Below are 26,928 nucleotides of genomic sequence, written 5' to 3' on the forward strand. Positions count from 1 at the left end.
TTAGGGAAGTTATTGCCAAAGAAGTGACAAGAATCCCATCAGGTTTAGGGCTGAGCATTGTTGAAACCAGGAAAGATACCGTGGTAGTTTCATAGGTCAGGGCCTGCCTACTTCCTTTCCCCAAAGACTCGGAAGAGCCACAGGCAGGATAGAGAGAGGAGACCTAGTGGAATACATCGTGCTCTGATTATGCGGGACTGCTAAGAGCCCCTTCACTGGGCCATGTGGAGAACTTCTCAGTGCTGTTTGCTGCGTCCTGTGGGAGAACAGAACACATTTCGGAATGTTTCTTCCCACTGGCAACTTTGCAGAAGCATTATAAGGCTTCCCAAACTGTGCTGCAAATTAGAATCATGTGGAGGATTCTTAAAATCCCAGTGTCAAGGTCGCATGCCATAGCAGTGAAATGGTAGTAGGTGAGAGCCATCATCAGTTTTTCAGGATCCCCAGGGGATTCCGATGTGCAGCAAATTTAGAAACCTTGGCCCTTTTTGACACCCTCTTTCTTTCATCTCCTTCTTGCCCTTCATCCTTTCCCCCTCCTTTTCCCCTTTGCAGGTTTTCCCATAACTGTTGTTCCCTACTGTGGACCAGCACTTGTCTTCCTGGGACGTACCAGGGAAGCCCTCTTTCTTCCCCACCCTGAAACAACAGGAAAATAAGCAAAACCAAAAGGAAACCAAGGCAAGGTGGTCTTCAGTGGTCCCATCCTTCCAGCAGAAGACACTGCTCAGGGTCTCCGTGTCCTTCCAGTTCACATGGACCGCCCAAACTTTCATCTGGGTCTATTTCTCTATCACCTCATCCCCGGGATGCTTTATTGCTCCCAGGTCTCAGGCACCTGCCAGCTTTTTAGATTTAAAAATGTATGTTTTGGAGTTGGATGTGGTGGCTCATGCCTGTAATCCCAGCACTTTGGGAGGCCGAAGCAGGCAGATCACTTGAGGTCAGGAGTTTGAGAACAGCCTGGCCAACATGGCAAAACCCTATGTCTACTAAAAATACAAAACATTAGCCCGGCATGGTGGTGCATGCCTGTAATCCCAGCCACTTGGGAGGCTGAGGCAGGAGAATTACTTGAGCTTGGTAGGCAGAGGTTGCAGTGAGCTGAGATCATAACACTGCACTCCAGCCTGGGTGACAGAGCAAGACTCCATCTCAAAAAAAAAAAAAAAAAGTGCATTTTTATTTCTTGATGCCCAGTTTCTGTATCTGTAAAATGGAGTAATAATAATTACCCCTACTATACTGAGTGTTGTGGGGATTCACAGAAAGCACTTATGGAAGCATCTTGCACATACTAGGTTGAGCCATATGAAGTTGCTCTTTTTGTAGGTCAAAAATGATGGAATAGTGGCCATCTTATATTTTTCAGTCCTATAGTAAGTGCTCAATAAATGTTAATTGTTGTTATTACTTTCCATGTAACCAATGTATTTTATTTGAATATAATATTTATATGTGGCAATTTTTATTTAGTTTTAAAGCCATATATTGGCTTTAAAGCGTAATCCCAGTGTTCTGTCTGTATTCATAAGTAGTATCATAATATTCATTAGTTAACGGAGTGGGAGAGGTTCTGTCTGTGAAGCTGTTTTCTCCTTTTATAGGAGAAAATACTTTTCAAATTTGAGAAAGTCTGCCCCAGACCTCCCCTAACTAATCTGTCTCACTTCTGCCTGTGTTTTTATCCTCACCACAAGATGCTGATCTTAGCTTGGGATCAGCTAGGAAGTCTTGACAGGTGACCCAGGCTTTTGACTTCTTATAATAGAGCTTGGCACGCCATGGCGCCTTTCGGAAGACCTTTCAAAGGCGTTTCTGACTGGAAAGCAAATGTTCCTGGGCAGTATCTTGACCCAGATGAGTAACTGGGTGCCTTCTTTGCCTACTGTGAGCTGATTTTGAGGACTATATTATATTAGCTATCAAGCATGTGCCAGCATTGTTCAAAGTGTACTGTCTGCTTTAAACCTCCTAAGAGCCCTGTGGTTTTAATTTCCCTATTTTGCAGTTGAGGAAACTAAGGCACAGAGAGATTAAGCAACCTTCCCAGTAGCAGTCAGCATGCTAGGCTGAGCTGGCCCACTCCAGAGCCTGTGCTACTGTACTGCACCACACTGCTTTCGATGTATTACCTATTCTCCCTCACAGTAATCCTAGCAAGTGGGTAATGGGGCCTGGGGTCTCTCTGCTCTGGAGCCCAGCACTTCATGTCCTTGCTGTAGTGGTTCCTAGTCAGCCTGCTTGTGGCTACTGGGTGTGGCTGCCCTATTACCCTTAGAGGCACTCCTTTCCAAGGCCAGGACTCTGCCCTGCTTAGGGTGATGAGATGAAATGGTTTCTTGGAGCCTTCCTAGAATAACTGAAAAACACGTTATCTGCTGCTGGAGCCTTCTCTTGACTGTATTTACCTTGGGGCCCCCAACACCCTCTCCCCTTTGAGTGTTCCAGGGCAGTGCTGGAGGAGGCTCAGAGACAATGGGGTTATTCGGTGGGTTAATAGTTTTCTCCAGCTGTAACTCTACTTCCCCAATGTTGAGAAGGCCTGCCTTTGTTAGTATGGCATCTTTCCCTCTGTGTTTCTTTCCATGAAAATACGATGACAGCATGTATTCTTACTTATTAATCCTTTCTCAGAGACAAGAATATTATTATGAATCATAAAAATTGTTATTGCATTTTTCTGGCCACGGGTGATAGATCCAGGTTTTTAGAGAGTAGGACCCTCCTTAAGGAAAAGAACACACAATTACAGCCATAAAATTAGGAGCAGGGTCTTGTCATGCAATCAGGTACCCTGAAGCTTAGATTCCACTAAACTCCATGATACATCCACCTCTAGCAATGGTGTTTGCGAAGTTTTTCCTTTTATTTATTTATGTAATACCTATTTTATTTTATTTTATTTTTTAGGGATGTCACTCTGTTGCCTGGGCTGGAGTGCAGTGGCTCCATCGTAGCTCATTGCATCCTTAAGCTCCTGGGTTGAACAGATGCTCTTGATGCAGCCTCTTGAGTAGCTGGGATTAGTATTTTTAAAATTATATATATTTATGGTATACAACGTGAAGTTTTGCAATATGTGTACATTGTGAAATGATTAAGTCAGGCTAATTATCAGTCACTTCACATAAGATTTTTTAGTGATGAGAACATTTAAGAACTAACTATTCTCTTAGCAATTTTCAAGTATATGATACACTGTTATTAACTCTAGTCACCATACTGTACAACAGATCCCCAGAACCTATTCCTCCTATCTCACTGACATTTTATACCCTTTGACCAACATCTCCCCTGCATCTACCCATCTTCCCCCATCAGCTCCTGGCAACCACCATTCTTCTCTTCCTCTATGAGTTCAGCTTTTTTACGTCCTGCATATAGTGAGATCATAGAATACAGTGTTTGTCTTTCTGTGCCTGGCTTATTTCACTTAGCATAATGTCCTCCAGGTTCATCCATGTTGCTGCAATTGAATTTTAACATCTTTTTCTCTAAGCCCTTTTATTTCCAGTGTCCAATAATAAAATAAGTATACCACTGGTATGAATGAACATAGAGGTTTATCTGATCTTTATAAAATGTAATGGATCCTGAGCTGGGTTGGCAGTTGGAGGCAACACCAAGACAGATAACCACCTGCCCCCACAGGGCAAGGAGGTACAGGGTGACCTCATAGGTAGCTGGAGGATCAGCTGGACTCCCCTGCCCATCTCCCAGCCTCTGTCTTCCTCTCTCATCAGCACCGTGGGGGCAGCTGTATCTCAGGTGGGATGTGGAGGTCAAGGAATTAGATTGGCCTGAAGCATTCAATAAGGGAAGGTTCTCTTAAAGTAAGCTTCTGGGGTATTTGAATTTTGAAAGAAAACATTTGTGAACCTTAAATACATTTCCATTTGGTGATAATATCAAGCTGCATCATGAAGGGGGGAAATTTTGATAGGAGGGATGCAGATTTGGGGTAGATTTTAACCACCCTGTACATTGCAAAATGAGACGATTGCCTACTTTCTCTGTTGAAGTTAAGCAAGGTTTAGAGTTGCCATATTTCTGCTGACTGTGACATGGCACGCTGGGCTGAAAAGTGTCCTAGCCAGGGTGGCAGGAAAACGAGGCTGCCCTTGAAACTCTAATTGTTTGCCAGCTTTTTTCTGTGGCTAGATACCTGAAATACTCTGTGCCTCAATTCCTTCATGTATAAAATGACACACTTTGAATAGGATATTGAGTCCCCAAACTACTCCTCAGAAAACTAGACTGGTTAATAGATGTTCATGAGAAAATAAGCTCTCTGCTGGCAGGGCGGCAGGTGTCACTGTTAAAATAAGTGTGGGGAAAATGCTGGCTTAAGCAAAACCAAAGAGATTTCCTCACTGCACTACTTTTCAGAGCCTTTAGTATGCTCATGTGTATTCTGACTCTTAATGCACAGTATTTCCCATGGACGCCTCTGAGTAAGCTTGATTTGGGAGATGTGGGACACAACATGTTGCTGGTCCATCCAGCTCTGATAAAGTATTACTCAGAGACTTGAAGATTTCCCTAAAAGATGCTATCCTCTCAAAATAGCTCTATCTTCTCACTGTCCTCACCAGAAACACCCCAAATTCTTTAATTCCTCCAAGTTCCTGTAGCATGCATACACAGGGTCAATATGCACACTACACACACACACACACACACACACACACACACACCCTTCTGTTATAAAAGCAGTTATCATGATTACTTCTACATAAAATCCATGTTTTCAACAAATCTGCTATCAGAGACCTCCTATGTCATAGGGGCTGGGGACCTAAAGATAAATCAGTTGATGTCCATAAAATTTAGGCCCTTAAGGAGCTCAAAATTTAGTAAAAAGTATGTCATCTTAACCGTTCTACTACGTGTTGGCAATCGTAATAACTAATAAAAGCTATACGTGGTATATTAATTCGTATCATGTCCCTACAGCATAGAAGCTATCAGTCTCATTTTAGAGATGAGGAAAGAGAAAGTAACCTGTCCAAGGTCATAGTCCTAATAAATGGCAAAGCTGGGACTTGAGCCCAAATCTGTCAAAATACAAAGCCCATTGTCCTTACGAAATAAAGCCTGTAGCCACCTTAGATAGGTAGAGGCCAAAACACCAGCAGAGGAGGTGGTTTCTAATTGATCTGGTGTGAGGACAGGGGATGGGAGCCTTTCTAAAGAAAGTGAACTGAGCCTTCAGTAGAAAATTGAAGGAAACCAAGGATGACAGCAGGAGCCAAGCACTGAATGAGAAGCAGCTTGGTGCACTAGACACCTAATGCTCTGTGGCTCTGTCAGTTGAGCTGAGATGTCAAGGGGCAAGTGGTAGGCAGGCGCCAGATCATGGGAAGGCTTGTATTGTAGACTTCCGCTTCTACCCAGCACTGATGCTTCTCATTGCTGCTGGAGCTCCCACTTTACTTCCTCCCCCAAGGTTCGTCTTAGGGTTGTTTTGGAGACAGAATTGGGCCCTACTTGCCAGTCTGGTCAGAGACTGGAAAGCTTCAATGGGATCACCTTGGATCTGGGAGTCCAGGGCATTCCACAGCTCGCACCTGCCCCTCAGGTTGTGTGTCGTCTCTGTCTCTCTCCATTTTTTTCCTTCCTTTTTTCTTCCAGATAAACCGCCCTAGTTGGAAGGAAAGAATATGGACGTCTTACTGGTTTTCATGCATAATGCCTGTGTAGGGTTGATGCAGTCATGTCACCTGGCTCCTCTTCCTGCGTCTCACGTGTATGTGGCCTTGGTTCTAAGGATGGCACATCAGCATCACAGCATGCTCACTCTTCACTAAATGACTGAAGCCAGCATTTCCTCCCATGCTCTTAGCAGCCTTTGTGGGGACTTTTATTTTAAGAATAACAGTAATGATTTTACTAAGAGAGCTCAAGAATTTGAGTATTGCTAGAACTATTAACAATAATGTATATAATAATGTTATCTATGCCTGCCTTGTAGAGCATGATGAATGGGTGAATGAGTGAACATGTAAAATAGAAAACAAGGAGGACAATTTTCTTATCCATAAGAGGCTACTCAGTACTTTTTTCTCTAAGAAAGAAATTAATTTTGATGCAAAACCAAAAATTTTCTGTTATCAAGGAAAACCATCTTTTATTAATAACCCCTATATCCTTTTCTGCCTGAATGAATGCTATGTAAAATCTTATTATATTCTGCTTTGCTACAATAATACACTTCTTTAATTATCATTGTTTATAGAGACTTATAAATGAAGATGGTGCATTACAAAGGAAGAATTCCTGCCTCAATGATACAGAGTTGGGAGCTTATTTGATACTTTTTTTTTTTTTTTTTTGCCTTCAAATGCAGGATGGGGAAATCCTTCTTTCCTCTAAATAAGTGTGCTAATTAGTTAAATGTGTTTGAAAAGTCAAATTATAGTTTAGGTTGATTTAGCCAATTTTATACCCTTTCACAAAAATAAAACTGTGATGGTCTTTGAGCTGTCAGGAGACATACTGTGTGTAGCTGAAGATATTGGTTGATCACAGATTTGGAGGATATGTACATGCATAGATTTGTTTTTTAAAACATATTCATTGTCAAGTGAGAAATATTGGTTAAGATTTAGAAGTTGGGTGCTAATGAACCCAGTGGTTTGCAAATAATGGTTTAGCCATAGGGTTTTTACATAAGCCATTGTTTTGTTGTTGGCTGTTTGATTTTTCTTTTTCTTTTTCCTACAAGAAAAGAGAACACAGGCTGGCTCTTCTCTGCTGTAAGAAATTCTGGAAGGACTCTCCACACGTACCAGATTAGTAATTACAGCTCTTTCTTGAACTTAAATTATTTCAAAGGCCAAATGGAAACAACTCTCAAGGTTTTTTGACAAACATTTGGTCAGGATTCTTGGAACCATGGGAAAAACCCTACTCCATGCCAGGTAGGACATAAGATTCAGCATGAGTTGGTTCTTCCCAATCTTGAGTGAGAATCAAGATGAGGCTAAGTGCTTGTTAATGGTTGAAGATGAGCCATATTGTTCACATTCTCTAACCCCTTCTTGACAGCTAGCTACAAGGGCAGATGGTGTAGGCTTTGAGGTAAGGAGGAGAATTTGTGTGGAAAGAAAGGGCATGATTTGTAAACTATGGTGGGAGGGAGAATTCTGACTTCCTCCTGTCCCCAGAATCCATGGGACTTGGAAGAGTGAGTACCCTCTACTGGACATAGCTCAAAAAGGAAGCAGCAGTTTTTTTGCTGTGAACTGGGCTTCTGTCAATACAAAGCAATGGAAGAAACATTTCATGAAGAGGTTAAAGATTTCAGAGTGGTTTGTTTACATTTGGCTTTCAGACAGCGTGGTGGGAGGTGTCAGGAAGGGCAGAAAACCCTTAAGAATGTGGGCGAGCAGGGCAGTGCCAAAGACATTGGATGGGGTGGGAGAATGAACCGACCTCAAAGTCTCAAACAGAATCTTCATGCCAGCCCTCTAAAATGATGACAAAGTGGCCCAAAACACCTTTCAATGGGCACTGCCAATAAAACTCAGTTCAAATAGTGCAGAATATCTTCATGGGTGCATGGCTGGCAGCGTCTGCTTTATAATTGATTACTAGTACTTCTTGTTCCTGAATATTTGGAAACATGAATAAAAGAAAGGTAAATTCATCACTCCAAATACAGAAATGACTACCTCGGTATAGTGCCAAGATAACTCTTTTTTTTGATTAAAGGATATAAAACATATGCCTAATAATCTAATGTTAGATTTGGAACCAGGTTATTTTGAATGTAAGAAGAGACCTGGCTGCAATTTAGTTCACTTAGAACTATTATATTGTTTCTGAGTACGTTTTGTACTTTTACATTTTTGGAATATCTCTAGGGTAAAAATTCCTGAAAAAAATAAAATGAAAAATGGCATTCTGAAACATAAGAAGAGTTTAATAAAAGACACAAAAACAAAAATTTCTTCGGACAACCACCCCCTCCCAATAAATAAAAATGACAAGCTGTAACTGAAATGTACCTAGTGTTCCATTGCTGCCTGGGAGTTCCTTGACTCCTTTCCTTTCTGGCTGTTTGCACTTGAAAATGTCTCCTTGTCAGTTCTCAAGAACCTTCAGATTGATGGAGAAAGCAAACAAGCATACAACCAACAAGCTGAATAGCTCCTAGAATAAATACATCCTTTAGAATTGTGAATACAGTCACGCACTGCATAATGACATTTTGGTCAACGATGGACTGCATATCCAGTAGTAATCCCATAAGATTATAATGGCTATACTCAATAGCCTAGGTGTATAGTAGGCAACCATTTAGGTTTCTGTAAGTACACTCTATGATGTTCACATAACACCAAAATCACCTAACAATGCATTTCTCAGAACATATCCTCGTTGTTAAATGATGTATGATTGTATATTACTAGACATACACAAAAAGACATCATCTGTCCTTCAGGAATTGAAATATTTTGATGCAGTTGAACTTTAAATCAAATTGGGGCAAGACAGCTTTTCCCTATAACTCTAGCCTTGCCAGGGGGCTCCAGAAAGAGAAATGAACTTCTTTAAAAAACCTTGATTTTTATGCGGATGGACTCTCAGTTCAGATTGGGTATATGTGAATAACTTTCTCCTTCTAGGTGTAGAAATAAAGCATCAGTGTCTATGAAGTCCAAGAGAGATCATCTCTGCCTAGTTCTCTATTATTGACATTTTTAAAACCACCTTTAACCTTTAGTTGATACACCTTAAAGAAATATTAATGTAAAAAGCATATTTGTCTACAAAACAAATTTAAGCTGGTGGCCGGATCCTCTTGGAGGACTCTTTTGGAGCCAGAGTTCCTGACTGCAAGGGACAGAATGCCAGCTCAAACTAGCTTGGGCAAAAGGGAGATTTATTGGATGGATACTAAGACTTCTATAATAATTAAGGGAAGAGTTAAAAATCGGCCAGAATGCAAGAGTTGGGCCTTTTCTGATTCTTTCTCATCCCTGTTTCTCTTAGCCAGCAACGACCTTCATTCTCTTCTTCCTCATCCATGATGGGAGGAACATGGCATACACATGTTCCTGCATGTCACACCTTGGGGGCTCCTGTACCAGAGAAGACTGGTTTATTTTTCCATTCTCACTTGAAAAATATTCAGAAAGACTTGTAATTGGCCAGAGTTGGCGAAAATGTCCAACACTGACCCAAATAACAGTAGCCAGTAGGATGGGCCATGTAAGAATGTGAAGCTCTTCAATAGTAACACATGATTGGTGTTAGCAGAAGACTCATTCCCATAAGAAGGGGAAAGTATAGAGCAGAATGAATTGCAAATGCCCCCTAGAACTTTGGTTTTATTGTTTCAACCTTATATATTGATTTGAAAAATTGTAATGGAGTGGTATTCAAGTTTTAGAGAAGAAAATAGGTAACATTCCTACTTATCAATAGGTAACATGTCAATAAGGAACACGTCTATCTTCTGGTATTTGCAAAAATATTCACCAGAGCAACCTTTAGCTTCATTTGCATGCCTAGGCTAAGGAGGTTGTTCAAACTCTGTATTGTTGTTGTAGTGGTCATCTGTGGTTTTGTTCTCCCAGCATCTAGTCAGTCCTTCTGCTTCAGTTTGAAACACCTAGGTTTTCCTGTGGGAAACCAATACCTCCCGCACTCTCATACCTTGTGATTTCAATAAAAATTACATGTTTGCTCTTGTTCCAGCTACATGCTAGTGACGCAACCCTGGGCAAGTGGAGTGACACATTCCTCTGGCCAATTCTTGGTCCAAAGATGGGCCTCCCTCCTTTCTTAGAGCTTTTCTTGAAACATTTTGGAAAGAGACTTCTGGAGAATGCTTTTGGAACTGCTGGTGACTGTAGTTTGGGAGGACCTGATGAGAATAAAAGTAAAAGAGGGGGCAGAGCAAAGTTGAGGGATGAAAATTCCTGAAAACAAGGCTAAAAGTCCAGCCATGTCTAAACTAGATGGTTAGGTGAGACAGTAAAATGCTTCCCCTTCCATCCCAGTTGCAGTTTTAGTTACAGCCTATTTTATTGGGATTTCTGTACCTTACAACCATTGTGTTCTTAAAAATGCAATTGTCTTCATGAGCTGATCTGTAATTTCTAGTTAGCTCTTTAGCTCCACTCCCTTGTGTTTCGGTATCTGTAGCTGCTTTGCAAGTCACCACAGACCTTAGTGGCTGGAAGGCAGTAACAATCATTTTATTTTCTCTCATGATTTCCATGGGTCAGGAATGTGAGAAGGGCTAAGCTAGGCTTTTCTGGAAGTTTCTATGCAGTTGCAAGGTAACTGTGGCTATGGAATAAAAGGGAGGAGCTGGGATTGGAGCCCCTGGGGGTTGGCTGAGCAGCTCTCTTTTTTCATGAAGTCTCAGTAGCTCCTTGTGGACTACTTGGGCTTCCTCATAGCATGGCAGCCTTAAGGCACTTAGGCTGCTTACATGGTGTCTCAGAACTTCAGCATAATTATTCCAGAGTACCAGGTGTAAGTGGCATAACCCTCTGTGACCTAGCTTTTGAAATCACATAGCATCATTTATACCACACTTTGGTCAACTAGTTAGTAAAGTTGACCCAGAGTCAAAAATGACAAGATGTAGACCTCACATCTCAATGGAGACATGTGAAAGAATTTGCAGACAATTTTATTTATTTATGTATTTATGTATTTATTTATTTGAGATGAAGTCTCACTCTGTCACCCAAGCTGGAATACATTGGCGTGATCTCGGCTCACTGCAACCTCCACCTCCCGGGTTCTAGCAATTCTCCTGCCTCAGCCTCTGGAGTAGCTGGGATTACAGGTGCCCGCCACCATGCCCAGCTAATTTTTGTATCTTTAGTAGAGATTGGGTTTTACCATGTTGGCCAGACTGGTCTTGAACTCCTGACCTCAAGTGATCATCTGCCTCAGCCTCCCAAAGTGCTGGGATTACAGGCGTGAGTTGCCGCACCCAGCCCCCAGACAAATTTTTAAAGCAGGGCATGTCTTGAGCAATTCCCGAATTGCAAGAAAGGTGCCTGTGGTCAGAGTGATATATTTAAGGAGACTTAGCTTTAGAAAGACCTACCTTTAGTTTTTACTTTTGGAAACTGTATTAACTTTTTCAGGTAACTAAGGTACCACCATATTAAAAATTAAATCAAGATTGATTGTGATCTTTTAGGCTTCAGATTTCCATTCTGCTCTTGTATTAGGCATTTTAAAATTTCTGTTTGAATAGCATTGAAGTATTTAGATTTGTGTTTGTTTGCCACTTTATAATTGCTTATATGTTGATCTAGTCCTGAGATTTTGAAATTTAGTACTTGTTTCTTAAGATAGCTTCCAAAGTGCTTAATTTTCTACTAGTGACCAGTTTAAGTGGAAGTATCTCATTTTATAGACTGTACATGAAATAGTAATTAGGGTGTAGACTTGTAAAACTTGACCTGGGTGATGGTCCTAGCACTTTGCCTGTGACTGATGTAGAAATCCTCTTTTATATTGTCTAGTACCATCCACAGAGTGAAGGTTCAGAATGAAACATTTCTCAACTTTCTTTTTTTTTTTTTTTTTTTTTTTTTTTGAGGCAGAGTCTTCACTCTGTCGCCCAGGCTGGAGTGCAGTGGCGCGATCTCGGCTCACTGCAAGCTCCGCCTCCCGGGTCCGCGCCATTCTCCTGCCTCAGCCTCCCAAGTAGCTGGGACTACAGGCGCCCGCCACCGCGCCCGGCTAATTTTTTGTGTTTTAGTAGAGACGGGGTTTCACCGTGTTAGCCAGGATGGTCTCGATCTCCTGACCTCGTGATCCGCCCGCCTCGGCCTCCCAAAGTGCAGGGATTACAGGCGTGAGCCACCGCGCCCGGCCTCTCAACTTTCTCTGAAGTGGAGGAAGTCCAATAGATCTTGAACTAAATTTTTTTTTTTTTCCTGTTTTGGAATGTAGCAAGTAATCCATTGGAATAAAACCAGCAGTTGAGTAACTCATGCAAAGGTAATTTAGAGCACAAATTAAATCTGTCAGAGTGGCATTAGATTTGCAAAAGCTCATAAATAACAAATGAAAGGTCACAGAGCTGTGAAAATGAAAGTGTACTTCTTCATAAAGAGAACCGTATTCAGGGACAGGATACGCAGTGCATATTCAAATAGCAACATCATAAAATGGAAACACATGTCTTTTCTAAATGTCTGAAACAGTCCAAAGGCACCGCAGATTTTGTGGAAAAGCATCAAAGTCCCAGGAAAGACTTCATATCTGAACATGTCCAGCATCACATTTGTGAGGTTTGTGGATTAAAGCCCCATCAACTACTGAGAATCTGTGAGGAAAAGATACATCCCCTGAGCAGAGCTTGTATTTCAGTAGCTATTAGGTTAATTGTGAATGCATGCCACCCATCTTTCATTTTTCAGTTCCTAGAAAATACTAATAGAGTGAGTGGTGCTCCATGATTTATTGCAGGAATGTAAACAGTCGGTGATATGAATAAACAGTCCTGCCCATCCTGTTTTTCTCATGGAAAAGAGAGGTGAAAAATACAGTCTTGTCTACTATAAAGTAGACAAGTTCTTTTACTGTGCATTGTATGCATTTTTTTAGTCCTGTGTTGGTCGTACTTTCATAAGGGAACAAAATCTATGTTTATAAAAAATAATGTGTGGGCTCTATCAAAATTAAGAACTTTTATAGATCAAAGGACTCCATCAAGAAAGTAAAAGACAACACAGAATGGGAGCAGATATTTGCAAGTCATTTACCTGAAAAGGATCTAGAATACAGAATATAGAACTCTTACAACTCAAAAATAATTAGTCAATATTCGAGCAAAATATTGGTCAAAGGATGTGAATAGACGTCACTCCAGAGAAGATGTACAAATGGCCAATAAGCACATGAAAAGATGTTCAGCATCACTGGTTGCTTGGAAAATACAGGTCAAAACCAGCGTGAGATAGACTTCACAGCAACTGGGATGGCTATAATTTTTTTTAAAAAGAAAGGAAAGTGTCAGTGAGAATGTGGGGAAATTGGAACACATACATTGCTGATGAGAATGTAAAATAGTGCAGCTTCAGTAGAAAATTGGCAGTTCCTCCAAAAGTAAAACATAAGACCACAAGACCCGGCAGTTCCACTCCTGCACATATACCCAAGAAAAACAGAATGCATATGTCCATACACAAACATGTATGTGAATGTTAACAGCAGCAGTATTCATAATAGCCAAAAAGTGAAAATCACCCAATGTATATCATCTGATAATGGATAAACATCGTATGTTCGTACAATAAAAGAAACCTCAGATTTCCGTGCCAGGTGCTTGCTTTGTGTTTCCTGATCAGAGGTCCCTCCACACTGGGCTATGGCCATCCATTCTGGCTGCTGAAGTGTAGGGGACGGAGGGAATTCCTTGTGGAGTGAAGCTTGATCAGTGGAACTGGATCAAGCAGGAAGGAACCAGGCAGATGACTTCTCCCTTTCTCCTTCCACGGGCTACACAAAGATGCAGGCCTTCCTCTTAATCTTCTACCGTTGTGACGTGATTTGAGGTGGTGAGCAGCATAGTACCCTACGAGCACATTGCCTCCCGTTTTCTAGATTCATTTCCATCTCTCTTTTCCCCCTTTGCCTCATTGTCTTAGGTGTGCATCTTCCAAATAGTGTTAGGACACCAGGGAAGGGCATGGTAAGAGAAGAGAGAACATTCTGTTTCATATTGAATCTATTATTTTAGAAGACATATGACTATTTTGAGGTTATGTTCATTGGTTTTAGGTGAAAATCTGACTTGTGCATAAAAAGTCTGTCAAACTCATTCTTTGAAAAATGTTATTAAAAGTTTTTTTCTCTATGAAATAATACCTGCTCATTAAGATGTTTTGAACATGTAAATGAATATTAAAATACTCCCTAAATCCTACATTATTTTGGTGTCTATCTTTTCAGTCCTTTTTCTAATTATACATAAACCTAGAAAAGACATACTCTTTTTTTTCCAAAGAAGAAATGATTTTACAAGTAAAAGGTATTGGGAGAATTAGAATTCAAGTACTTTAAGAATATGTAAATTCAGCATTAAACACATGAAATTCAATGTTAAAAAATTATTTGAATCCCCCAAATTTGAAAACTTGTGCTAAACAAATCAGGCCTAAAGAATTCAGCTTGCTCTTTCCTATGATGAGTAGAGGTGGATCTCTTGTAAAGAATGAAGTAGTTGCTTTAATTTCATCTACGCTGACCCACCATCCTGTGCACACACAGGATGTGGCCTTGGAAGGCGATACAAGGCAATGCGCTCCTGACCTCCATCAGCATCTTTTATACAAGTAAAAAAAAATTTTTTTTGATGTCGAGATATTGCCATACAGTCGAGAAAGCTGTGGGGGACTTGGTTTAGTTCCTGGCTGCAAAGCAGGAACTTCGTTTTCTCATGAGGCACCCTGCTTGTTATGAGTCACAGCTTCAAGCAGCAATTGTAGCCGTTTGGGATTTTTGGCCGTTTGGGTTTTTTAGCTTCTATAAGCAGAGTGCTATACTCCAGTCCCTAGTTTTATGCTGTGAGCCTGGTTTTAGTTCCCTATCTCACATGAAAACATGTAAGACTATTCTCCACAGAGGCCAAGTTCCTGCTGCCACATCCCTGCTACTGGGTCCATTTCCCTGCAGCCCTATGGCGTTTCCCCCACACCGTGTATGTACTCTGTGACTGCTCTGTAAAAATATCCATCTCCTTTTAGACCTGAGCCTTGGCTTTTTGGTATTGTCCTTTAATATATCATTAGCATTAGTGTATAATTTTATCAGAAAGGGTGTGGAAGCATGATATGTTGTGAAGACATCGCCCACCATTTCTTGTTATATTATTATCATACTTTAAGTTCTGGGATACATGGGCAGAACGTGTAGATTTGTTACGTAGGTATACATGTGCCACGGTGGTTTGCTACACCCATCAGCCCGTCATCTATGTTAGGCACCATGGAGGTACCATGATCACTCTTAGTTCTGCACATAGATATTTGCAAACCAATTAGATGATAAATAAGTGGTATGGTGGAGGGAAGGGGGGAAGCATGTTTGACAATTTAAACACACTATTAAAGGCAACAAAACAAAAATGGAAAATGCTTCATAAGATTACCTGGAAGAGTAAGTTAAAAATTGAAGTGATGCCACATAGTTTTATAAGTCGTTACTTTTTTCCAAAAAGTAACCAGAACAAAAGCTCTGCTATACTTAATCCTCATCCATTGAAACTTTGCCATGAGTTTGCTTTACTGTTCACTTTACTATGAAGATAATTTTTCATATTCTTGATACTGTGAATTTTTAACGATGCCTTCAAGACATTTCTCACTCCCACTTGCTCATATTTTTGGTCATAAAAGATATAGTATACATGGCTTCAAATTAAGTCTTTTTCTATAGCATGGATCTGGATTTTTGTTTTTAGCCGATGTGATGATGTTTTTATCACTCATCTCTTATGGCAAAACAAAGGATGAGTTGACGAAGAAAAGGAGTGGAGGGCAAGAGGCCACCCCTGAGGTATTAGAATAGTCTGACATAAATGTTCCCATCCACTCCACAGAGGCTCTCGGAGCCCTCTCTGTGGCCAGGGTCTGAGGCAGGGAAAGTAAGGATAATCATGGCAAGTTCCTGTCATGAGGAGCTCATGGTCCTGTAACCTGGGAAGGAGTTTACAGTACTCTGTGTCACCTCAGATCAATTACACTCTCTCAAAATTATGAAACATTATCATCACTGGGACATGTCATGTGGGAGGAAATGTTACCTAAAAAACAAAACAACAACAACAACACAAAACATGCAATGGGCTGAAATGTGTGCCCTCAAAATTCATATGTTGAAGCCTAACCGCTGGTACCTTGGAATGTGATTGTATTTGGAGATAGAGCCTTTAAGGAGGTAATTAAGGCTAACTGAGGCCATAAAGCTGAGATTATAATCCAGTCTGACTGGGTTCTTATGAGTAGAGGAAGTGACACCAGGACTATGCATGCAGGGCAAAGCCATCAGCAAGCCAAGAAGAGAGGCCTCCGGAGACAGCAGCCCTGCTGACACCTTGATCTTGGACTTCCTAGCTTCCAGAACTGTGAGAAATCTCTGTTGTATAAGCCCCCCAGTCTATGGTATTTTGTCATGGCAGCCTGGGCTAACTCATACACCATGTCTTTGCTATCTTAATTTTGTATTTTCCTCTCTGGTCTTTTGTCTGTGCTTTTGTTCACATTTTTGTTTATAGTTACACACATAATGTTCATGCCATTTTGATCTCTGACTCTCAATCTGAGCCCTGCTACATACAGATTGGGAGGAGATGGGGGTATTGGCCATGGTGCTGCCAGGTCTCCATGGGGTGCTGTGCAGACCTGTCCCAGAGGTGCAGCCTCACCTTACCAACCTCACCATGCTGGCAGAGAAAAGCCAGATGGATGTGGAAAGAAGCACTGTTGCATTCTTTCAAGATGAAGTGATGTTTGTCTCTGTCACTTGGCTGCTAACTTGCAAGGGAAAGATACTGGTGGATATTTGTTTTTTCATCACATTGTTCAACCAAGTGCCCAGCACAGTGCCTGGCAGTCATACTTACTAAGTGATTGAGTGGCCCATTCTCTTCCTGAATGCCAGGTTTGCTTGGGGAATTAAATTGTAAACAGAAGATGGCGTAGTGAGCGTGAAATTAGCAAGGTTGGCATTAGCAAGCTGTTACAAGTGATAAGAGAGCTCTACTCTGTTTTCTGACAATTTGCCAATTAAAAAAGAATAATCAACACATCTGGAAGTAATTTAGCGTGTTATGCATTTTATGGCTTCATCTATTTAAAAAAAAATTTAAGAAAGTTATAATACTATTAACTTAACCTGTGTCCTGTTCTGTAATTTTGAACAATTGCTTGCACCCTATAAACAGTTGGGTCTATTTCTGGGCTCCTTAGAGTGTTCTACTTTCTAAATTCATTTTTACACTTTCTATCGTGTTTTGATTAATTTTGCTTTGTAGTATATTCTAGATCTGATTGGGTCATACTGATTTTTTCTACTGAGTTTCTGTTTCATAATATATTTCCTTGCATACGTATTTTTACAAATTTTGGAATTCTTTTGTTATGCATTTAAAAAATCTTGTTGAACATTTATATTAAACAAAATATCAAAATTGTTGGTTTTCAGCTAGGTTAAAATAAAATGAATAACCTTGACTCCTGGCAGAGGAATAGAGATAATGGTACTTAGAAAAGTAGTAGAACATGAGGAATAAGCTTTATAGGAAACCAAGAAGATAGCAAGAGAATAGCACCTATATAAAAATTAAGACAGATCTCCGCATTCCCAGTAAGCAGAGCAATTCAGCCTTATTACAGATTGTCTTTTCCTCAATTTTGAGTGAAAAAAGGACAATCAGAATAAAGGACAGAGTAGATAATAATCACTTCGTGCTATAGCGACAACACGATCTTATCAGTTCTTCCCCCCAGCCCCCGATGGAGTTTCACTCTTGTTGACCAGGCTGGAGTGCAAAGCAACAGTGCAAACTCAGCTCACTGCGACCTCCGCCTCCCAGGTTTAAGCGATTCTCCTGCCTCACCCTCCCAAGTAGCTGGGATTACAGGTACCCACCACCACACCCAGCTTATTTTTTGTATTTTTCGTAGAGACTGGGTTTCACTTTGTTGGCCAGGCTGGTCTCGAACTCCCAACCTCAGGCGATCCACCCGCCTCGGCCTCCCAAAGTGCTGGGATTACAGGCGTGAGCCACCGCGCCCATCCAATCAGTTTTTTAAATACCCCTTAAGTCAGTCTTGAGAACACAGAATTGCCTAGTGTTTAAAAATGCAGACTCCAAAGCCACATTGCCTGGGTTGGAGTCAGATCTGCTATTTATTTGCTGAGCCCCAGTTTATCCAAAATGGGTTAATAATTGTGCCTACCTCATAGGGTTGCTGGGAGAATAAATGGATATACATAAAGGACTTCAGTAGTACCTGGCCAACAAATATTAGTTACATTAAGGAGATTTTGTGTTACGGAGGCACTTTTTAATTTTGGAAAGACCAGCTTTCCTGTATTTGTTTGTTTTCCCAAATCTGAAAGTCTGCCCTGTACAGGTTTGCATGGACACCGTGGCCCAGTATGGCTGCACTCCCTATCTGACCTGCACCATTCTCAGGGAAATGCTTCTGAGCTTTTGCTCCTGACTTCTTTGTCGTACTCTGACAGCCATCCCATGGCCTCCTGGCAAAAAGTAGCTGGATTTCATTAAAATTCAGTCTGTCTTGATACAGTCTCTGCTGAGTGTAAGACGGGATGGCTAACCAATTGAGCCTTAGAAACCTGATTAAGACTGTCTCTGGGCTGGAATGTTCTAAGTTCTCTAAAATTACTGTTGATCAAGTTTCTCTCCATGTCTACCCACTTCCTTATGCCCTGTTCCCCTCCATCCCATCTTACCAGCACGGGAGCTCAGCCAAGCCTCCTGTGGCTTTCTGCAGTTGATCACTGAGATGATTCTTCATTTTTCAGGTGCAAGTTCTCTGCTGTCGTCCTGAGTGCCCGCTCCCAGGCCCTCTGTATGAGTGACGCTTCGGTCTGCCATGGAACCTGGCCCTGCTCTGGCCTGGCTCCTGCTCCTGAGCCTGCTGGCGGATTGTCTGAAAGCTGCTCAGTCCCGAGACTTCACAGTGAAAGACATTATCTACCTCCACCCTTCAAGTAAGACTGTTCTCTTTGCTGCAGAAATATCACTTTATCTCAAATAAGAAGTGGTTCCAAAACCAGCCAGGAGAAGGCATCCTTCAGTATAATGAAAACCTCTGGTGATTTAATTAGGGGGGCGCGGCAATTTACAAAAGATATTTTATGCTTTACCCTCACCTTTTCACAAGAAGATTTTTGGTGGTGTTAAGGCAAATTATTGGGCTTGTTTTCTCTGTTCCCTACACAATCACTCTGATTCTGAACACTCTTCCCCTTGTACTCATGCCGGTCCTAAGTCGGCTGTTAAAGTGAACCACCATATCCCAGAAGGAGGATTGTTTGTAAAAGATCAATCCTTTATAGGTGAGATAATAGCTGGTCTTCCTCTCTGTGCATCTAATTCTCAATTTCAGCATAATTTCCTCCTCCAACTTCCAATGCCCTCTGCCTCCTTTTGGTTTCCTATATTTAAGAATTATCTAGGGAATGCATAATAACATAGATGCCCGGATCCCTGCCCCAGAGTTTCTGATTTGCATGTATCTCAGGCTGTACCTGTGGATTTTTGCTTTCATCAAGAACTTCGAGTACTTCTGCTACAGATATTCTAAGGATCACACTTTAGGAAACACAGCAGTTTGACTTCCGCTTTCGTTCTCTATCTTTGTATTTATTGTGTCTGTTTGTATGAATCGTCTCCTCTATTGCCCCTGTTGAGGTGAGAGCTGGTTGTATTGTGTGTATTCTGACCTTCAGCTTTTGCCCCAAGGTGTATGACTCTTTTGAAATGCTCTGCTCAACACATATAGTTTCAGTGTCCACTGTGTGTCAAGGATTGTGATAGGCTTGAAAGCATAAAGGCAAATCAAACACAGTCCTTGCTTTTGAGGATCGCATAGTCTACAAAGTGAAGGCAGCCATGTGGACTCCTTCAATCCACGTGGTTGGAATATTTAATGTCTGCATGTTCTGGGTTAGCTGAGAGGTGGTATGCAGAATGCCCTGGGGCTTGGAGTCCACCCACTAGGGTCAGCAACTAGCTTGGCTACTTTGTGGCCTTTTGACTTAAAATAAATTCCCTGTCATTGTGAAGATTAAATTTAAAACGTGTATGAAGCACTTAGCACTGAGTGTGAGACATAGGAAATGCTCAATCAATGTTAGGAGAGTTCTTTGTGTTAATTTTGTCTTTTCTAAAGTGATAAAGTAATATAGTACATACTCTGTAGCATTATTTTATGGAACAGAAATAATATCTGTAAATCACTAGGCCTATACCACACCAGCAATCAAATGGTTGTTTACATTGTTGCTTTTATTATCATTGGCTTAGTAAACTGGGGGTGCTGAGAATATACTGCTCCAGTGTTGTATAACTCCCATACACTTTTAATAGGCAGCAGATAATGTCTTTAGATTTCTATTGTCTCTGTACCCTCTTACCAGTATAGTCTGGTGCCCACTGGTTAATCATATGGAAGACTTATATGACTGCTTGTTTCGTGGGGCTTTTTATTTTAATAATATGCATGAAGAGAAGGTGCTTTCATATTTGTTCTGTTTTCTAGATTGCATTTTGCTGTTTTCTCCAAACAGGCTTGCTACTTTATAAGACTTGGTGAATCGAAAACCCAGGTTTCTGTCTCTTCGGGTTGATTGCCAGAGTTTTCAGCTTCTGTGTGATTCTTTCTCAACTTCAGTGACAGACTCAGTAGTAACTGGGCTGCAGAAAAGGTCCACACGGGACCTACACGGAGGCTGTGATCGTACACACAGAGTGGGAAGGAGAATTAAGGTGATTGGATTTAACAACACACACACCACTTCTGCCTCAGTAGTGTAGTGGGTCAGTGCCCTGTGTGGTGGGCCTCTATTTGGAAAGTCAATTTCAAAAGGAGGTCTTGAAGGCTGAGTCTTGCAAGCCGAGGGAAATCACTTCTGCTCTTGAAAAATTGATGGAAAAGTTCTGCTCATATGACCAATGTTAATTAAATAAAGCCATGGCCTGATTAGAAGAAACTCGCCATATGTAAAGAATTAGTAGGGCTTCCTCTTCCCCTCACTGGCCTGAGGTGATCTGTAAAAATAGTTCACTATAAACTTGACCTGGAAAACCAAATCATGCAAATCAGGGTTCAGATCTTCATGTTCACTTTAAGAACGCCTGTGAAAGTGCCCAGGCCATCAAGTGTATGCCTGTGCAAAAAGCCACTAAGTTGTCTGAAAGATGTCATTTTACAAAACGAATGTCTACCATTCTAACATTACAATGGTAGAGTTGGTAGGTGGGCCCAGGCCAAACAGCTAGGCTGAACACAGGATCAGTGGCCTGAAAAGAGTGCTAATTTTTTGCCGCCCGTGCTTAAAAACACAGAGTCATGCTGTACTTAAGGGTTTAGATGTAGATTTCCTGGTCATTGAGCCTATCCAGGTGAGCAAGGGATCCAAGATGCATGGCTGAACTTACTTAAAGAGCCGTTCATGAGCTCCCCCTGTCACATCGAGGTGACCCTTACTGAAAAGAATCAAATTGTTCCTAAACCAGAAGAGGAGGTTGCAGAGAAGAAAAAGATATCCCGGAAGAAACTGAAGAAACAAAAACATATGGCATAGGAATAAATGCAGCATAAAACAAATACAAATAAAAGTAAAAGAAAAAGAATTGGTGAAGTTTTCTGATATGATTTTGAGATATGGAGAAGGACAGAAGTTCTTCCTAAGGGAGATTATAAGTAGATGATTCACCAGCAGATCAGGGTCCAAGTTCTCGTTAGAGTCTCCCTCCATAACTTATGGGAATACTGTATAAATTCTTGTTAGAGTGAAGTTACTATGAATGGCTCCTACTTGGCCAGAACTTTGTTTATTCTGTCAATTTATTTTTATTTTTTTTATTTTTTGAGACAGAGTCTCGCTCTGTCGTCCAGATTGGAGTGCAGTGGTGCGATCTCGGCTCACTGCAAGCTCCGCCTCCTGGGTTCACGCCATTCTCCTGCCTCAGCCTTCCGAGTAGCTGGGACTATAGGCAACCACAACCACACCCGGCTAATTCTTTTTTTTTTTTTGTAGTTTTAGTAGAGACGGGTTTCACCGTGTTAGCCAGGATGGTCTTGATCTCCTGACCTCATGATCCTCCCACCTCGGCCTCCCAAAGTGCTGGGATTACAGGTGTGAGCCATCACGCCCGGCCTGTTCTGTCCACTTTTAAATCAGCGTTAACTTCTAATTTCTTTGAACTATTTTAGAAGTTTGTGGTGTGTGTGTTTTCACACTTTGATTTTTTAAATGGCATGGTTCTCTGTCCTTGAGCAATAGACCGTAGTAAGATGTAGTCTCTACAAATAAGCAGGTATCTGTTGAACATAGACGGTAAAAAATATATGAGGGAAGTCTGGGATTAGTTTGGTTTTGAATTATTTATGTAGTCACCTCACTTTGTAGATGAAGGCACAAACAGGGTTCTTTTGTGAGTGAGCCACATTTCATTAATGTTACAATATGTAACATGAAGCTCAGAACCTGCTGAAGGAGGAATGTAGTGATGCTGGAGGCATGAGAACACACACACATTTTCTGTACCAGACAAGCAGAAGCCATTTTCTCCTCATTCCAATGCCCAGAACAGCCATCACTGACGATAACTGGGGAGAGATTGGAACCCAGGCTGGGAAAATTCAGCCTCCCATGACTAATCTTTTTTGCTCTCTGGTTTCCTAATCTTTGAAGTTTCTGAACATTTAAAAGAAAGAAACTTCATGGCTTTCAAATCTGAAGCAGTGTCGTCAATAATGTTCTTTTCTATAATCCTTGTGTCATTTGTTGTTGTTTTTTTCTTTGCTTGTTTTTATGTGAAAAGTGAATTTCTTCCCAGCCTATGATTAAAATACCAAATCAAATAAAAACTTTCAAAACAAGAGTTAGTATTAAGAGAAATGGAGCTGCTTATTTGGTAGTCAGACATCATAAGAGATAGCAGAATTTAATATACGAAGTGGCTGCAACCTATTCTTGGCCTCTGTTTCTTTCCTTTGAATAGAAGGAAACCTTTCCTAAGAATATCCAATTTTCCTCTGGTTGCATGTTTTCAATCTTTCCTTAATCATGTGCACCAAAGAGCTGTATTCCTGTGGGGGCTTGTTTGTGCCCACGTAGAGAGCCAGATAAGTTTGTTCAGACTATATTACATAAATCTTGGAGAATAAGAGGACTTTCTGGGAAGGTACCAGATAATGTATTTTTTTCTGTTAGAAATATGTCCCTGTTAAAATTGTACTCACAATATTTTGTTGCCAAGTGGACTGAGAAAAAACATTTATTAGATTTCTAGAATTTTTATATTTGCATCCAGTTTTCAGAAACAATGGAAGTTAATTTGGTAAGAATCAAAAAATGTTTGGATGCGTTACACATCAGCGTACCTTTCAAAACAAAAGTCTGTTCTCACCACGGTTTTGGTAACTGAAGGCCTTTGTCTAGGCAGAAGTTCCAAGAGGTGGAAACAAAGACTAAATCTTTTCTGATACCGTACAAATGAATTATGGTCGGTTGAACTATGGCTGACCATGAGAGTTAATGGACAGATTATTTTACAGGAAGTAACTGGGCACTTTGGCATTTCTTTTTTTCTTTACAATCACCTTCCCTTAAGGGACCAAGGACTTACGCCCTGAAATACAGGGTACTGAGCTTATTAACTCTGTGATCAAGAGCCAAATTAGATTCATTCACAGCTGGGGCCACAACAATTTGAAACTCCGCTTGCTCTGCAATGCTTTGAAGTAACAAAGAAGCAAATAGCACATCTCTTAGGAACCTCTTTCCGTCCTTTTTTTTTTTTAAAAAAAAACCTCTTTATCAGATGCAGTGTCAGTTAGCAAGTCACTGGAGATAGTGATAGTTGTTCATCTGTAGACCTCATTTTTGGCGAAATATCTCAAGAGGGAAGAATTTAACCATTTACTTGGTATTATACCTTAATTATCCACCTAAAGCAGTATGTTTGCAGAGATTTGTCATTAATCAGGGTGTGATTATTCACTAATTGGTATTACCTGCCAAGATGTCAATAAAAGTTCCTACAAGCAAATATTAAACTCTAACCATTGAGACTGCACAGATAATGGAACTGTAGATTCTAAAAGAAAATTCACCCAAAATGAGATAATTTGGTTAACTGTCAGTGATACATGCTGATAAACTCAGAGATAAATGAATTTAAGCAAAGCTTCATTTTGCTGCCATAGTATTATAGTCCCCATTCCTGTTTAAATTTCAGTATACTTTGGGTTAATTTCAGAATCCAGGCCTGTTTATGTAAGAAATAAGTGTTTGATTTAGTATGTCACTTGTCTCACAAAAGATCATTTTGAAAAGTCTATTAAGTAATTCAAATTTGGGAACACTACAACTTACTAGGGTGAGGGTCTCAATAAGTTTGTTCTTGGAGTAGTTGGATTGTCAGTCTTCATTCAGAATTCTTAATTTATCTCTTTGATGGGAAAGTTTCCAGGAATAACTAATTCAATATTCCATCCAAAAATTTTACTGGCTGCAGTGACAGAACAGATAAAATTTGATGCCCCAGTGAATTAATCATGCAAACTGAAGTGGTACGGGTAGCTTGCAGCCATAAACCTTGGTGAATATGATGATCATTTTTTTGAGAAATGCTGTTCTTTGACAAATGCTTTATATCTTTTTTTTTTCCAAAATGTCTACTTTGATCATTCCACTTCAAATTTTACAAGCTATTTTAAAGTCCAATCTTTGAAAGTTGTTTATGTATTGAGTATTTTAAACTTGATAGGGAAACTATTTTTTAATGTATCAAATCAGGACAATTTCCTAAAATATTTTATATGATTAGTTAAAATATCTGCAAGAGTATTGCATGACTTTGGCGTTTGAGAACCTGTTTTGTTTTTGATATTTTAATTCTTCAGACATGTACAGGAATACCTTAGAGATTATTGCAGGATCAGTTCCACACCACCACAACAAAACAACCACAATAAAGCAAGTTATGCAATTTTTTTGGTCTCCTTGTGCATATAAAAGTTACATTTACATTATACCATAGTCTAGTAAGTGTGGAATAGCATTATGTCTAAAAAACAACATGCATATCTTTTTTCCTTTTTTTTTTTTTTTTTTTTTTTGAGGCAGGGTTTGGTTCTGTGGCCCAGGTTGGAGTGCAGTGGTGCAATCTCGGTTTACTGCAACCACTGCCACCTGGGCTCAAGCGAGCCTCCCGCCTCAGCCTCCTGAGTAGCTGGGACCACAGGTGTTCACCACCACGCCTGGCTAATTTTTGTATTTTTAGTAGAGACAGGATTTCTCCGTGTTGCTCAGACTGGTCTCAAACTTGTGAGCTCAAGCTATCCACCTGACTCGGCCTCCCAAAGTGCTGAGATTGCATTGTTGGCCACCATGTTCTGCTAACAATGTATGTATCTTAATTTAAAAAGACTTTATTGCTAAAAATGCTAAGGATCATCTGAGCCTTTTGCTGGTAGAGTATCTTGCCTTGATATTGATGGCTGTTGAATGATCAGGGTGGTGGTTGCTGAAGGCTGGGGTAGCTGTGGCAATTTTTAAAAATAAGACAACAACGAAGTTTACCATATCAGCTTATTCTGCCCTTCACAAAAGATTTCTCAGTAGCATGTGATGCTGTTTGACAGCATTCTACTCACAGCAGAACTTCTTTCAAAATTGGAATTAATCCTATCAAAACCCTGCCACTGCTTTATCAACAGTTCTATGATGTTCTAAATCCTTTTTTGTCATTTCAACAATGTTCACAGCATCTTCACCAGGAGTAGATTCCATCTCAAGAAACTGCTTTTTTTGCTCATTCATAAGAAGCCAACTCCTCATTCATTTAACTTCTATCATAAGATTGCAGCAATTCAGTCGCTTTTTCAGGCTCCACTTCTAATTCTAGTTCTCTGGCTGTGTGCACCACATCTGCAGTTACTTTCTCTACTGAAATCAAAGTCATCTGTGATGGTTGGAATCACGTATTTCCAAACTGCTGTTAATGTTGATATTTTGACCTCCTGTGAATCACAAATGTTCTTAATGGTACCTAGATGATTAATCCTTTCTATAAGGTTTTTAAATTTACTTTGCTCAGATTCATCAGCGGAATCATGATCTATGGCAGCTATAGGCTTACAGATATATTTCTTAAATAATAAAACTTGAAACTCAAAACGACTTCTTGATTCATCAGCTACAGAAGGGATGTTGGGTTCACAGGCATGAAAACAGCATTAATTTTCTTGTAGATCTCCGTCAGAGCGCTTGAGTGACCAGTCGTATTGCCAATAAGCAGTAGTATTTTGAAAGAAATATTTTTTTCTGAGCAGTAGATCTCAACAGTGGGCTTACAATATTCAATGGACCATTCTGTAAATAAATGTGCTGTCATCCAGGCTTTGTTGTTCCATTTATAGTGCACAGATAGAGTAGATTTCACATAATTCTTAAAGTCTCAAGGATTTTAAGAATGATAAATTAGCATTGGCTTCATTTTAAAAGTCACCAGCTGTATTAACATCTAACAAAAGAATCAGCCTGTCCTTTGAAGCCAGGCATTGAGTTTTCCTCTCTAGCTATGAAAGTTCTAGGTGTCTTCTTCCAATATAAGGCTGTTTTGTCTACACTGAAAATCTTTTCAGTGCCACCATCTTCAGTGATCTTAACTAGATTTTCTGGATAACTTGCTGCAACTTCTTCATTAGCACTTTCCATGTTACCTTATGATTTTATGTTATGGAAATAGATTTTTTCCTTAAACTATATGAACCATTCTCTGCTAGCTGCAGACTTTTCTTCTGCACCTTCTTCATGTCTCTGAGCCTTTATAGAACTAATGACAGTTAGGACCTTGCCTTGGATTAGGCCTTGGTTTAAGGGAATGCTGTGGCTGGTATGATCTTCTATCCAGACCACTCAAACTTTCTCTGTATCAGCAAAAAGCCTGTTCTACATTCTTAACATTCATGTATTCATTAAAGTAGCATTTTAAACTTCCTTCAAGAACCTTTCCTTTACATTTACAACTTGGCTAACTGGTACAAGAGGCCTAGCTTTCAGCCTATCTCAGCTTTCAATATGCCTTCCTCACCAATCTTAATCATATCTAGGTTTTGATTTAAAGTGAAAATTGTATTACTCTTCCTTTCACCTGAACACTTA

At 40.3% G+C, this 26,928-nt stretch overlaps 1 protein-coding gene across 1 annotated transcript in view; it reads left to right on the top strand.

Moving 5' to 3' along the window:
• Positions 1-26,928, top strand: part of LYPD6 (LY6/PLAUR domain containing 6) — a 150,122-nt gene that overhangs the window by 94,814 nt on the left and 28,380 nt on the right. Inside the window, exon 2 of the mRNA XM_025404681.1 lies at positions 18,550-18,738. Coding sequence (XP_025260466.1) covers positions 18,621-18,738 — 118 coding nt within the window. The 5' untranslated portion in view covers positions 18,550-18,620. The remainder of the gene's footprint in view (positions 1-18,549; positions 18,739-26,928) is intronic.

The sequence above is a fragment of the Theropithecus gelada genome, chromosome 12, assembly GCF_003255815.1.
Source record: "Theropithecus gelada isolate Dixy chromosome 12, Tgel_1.0, whole genome shotgun sequence".
Lineage (NCBI taxonomy): Eukaryota > Metazoa > Chordata > Mammalia > Primates > Cercopithecidae > Theropithecus > Theropithecus gelada.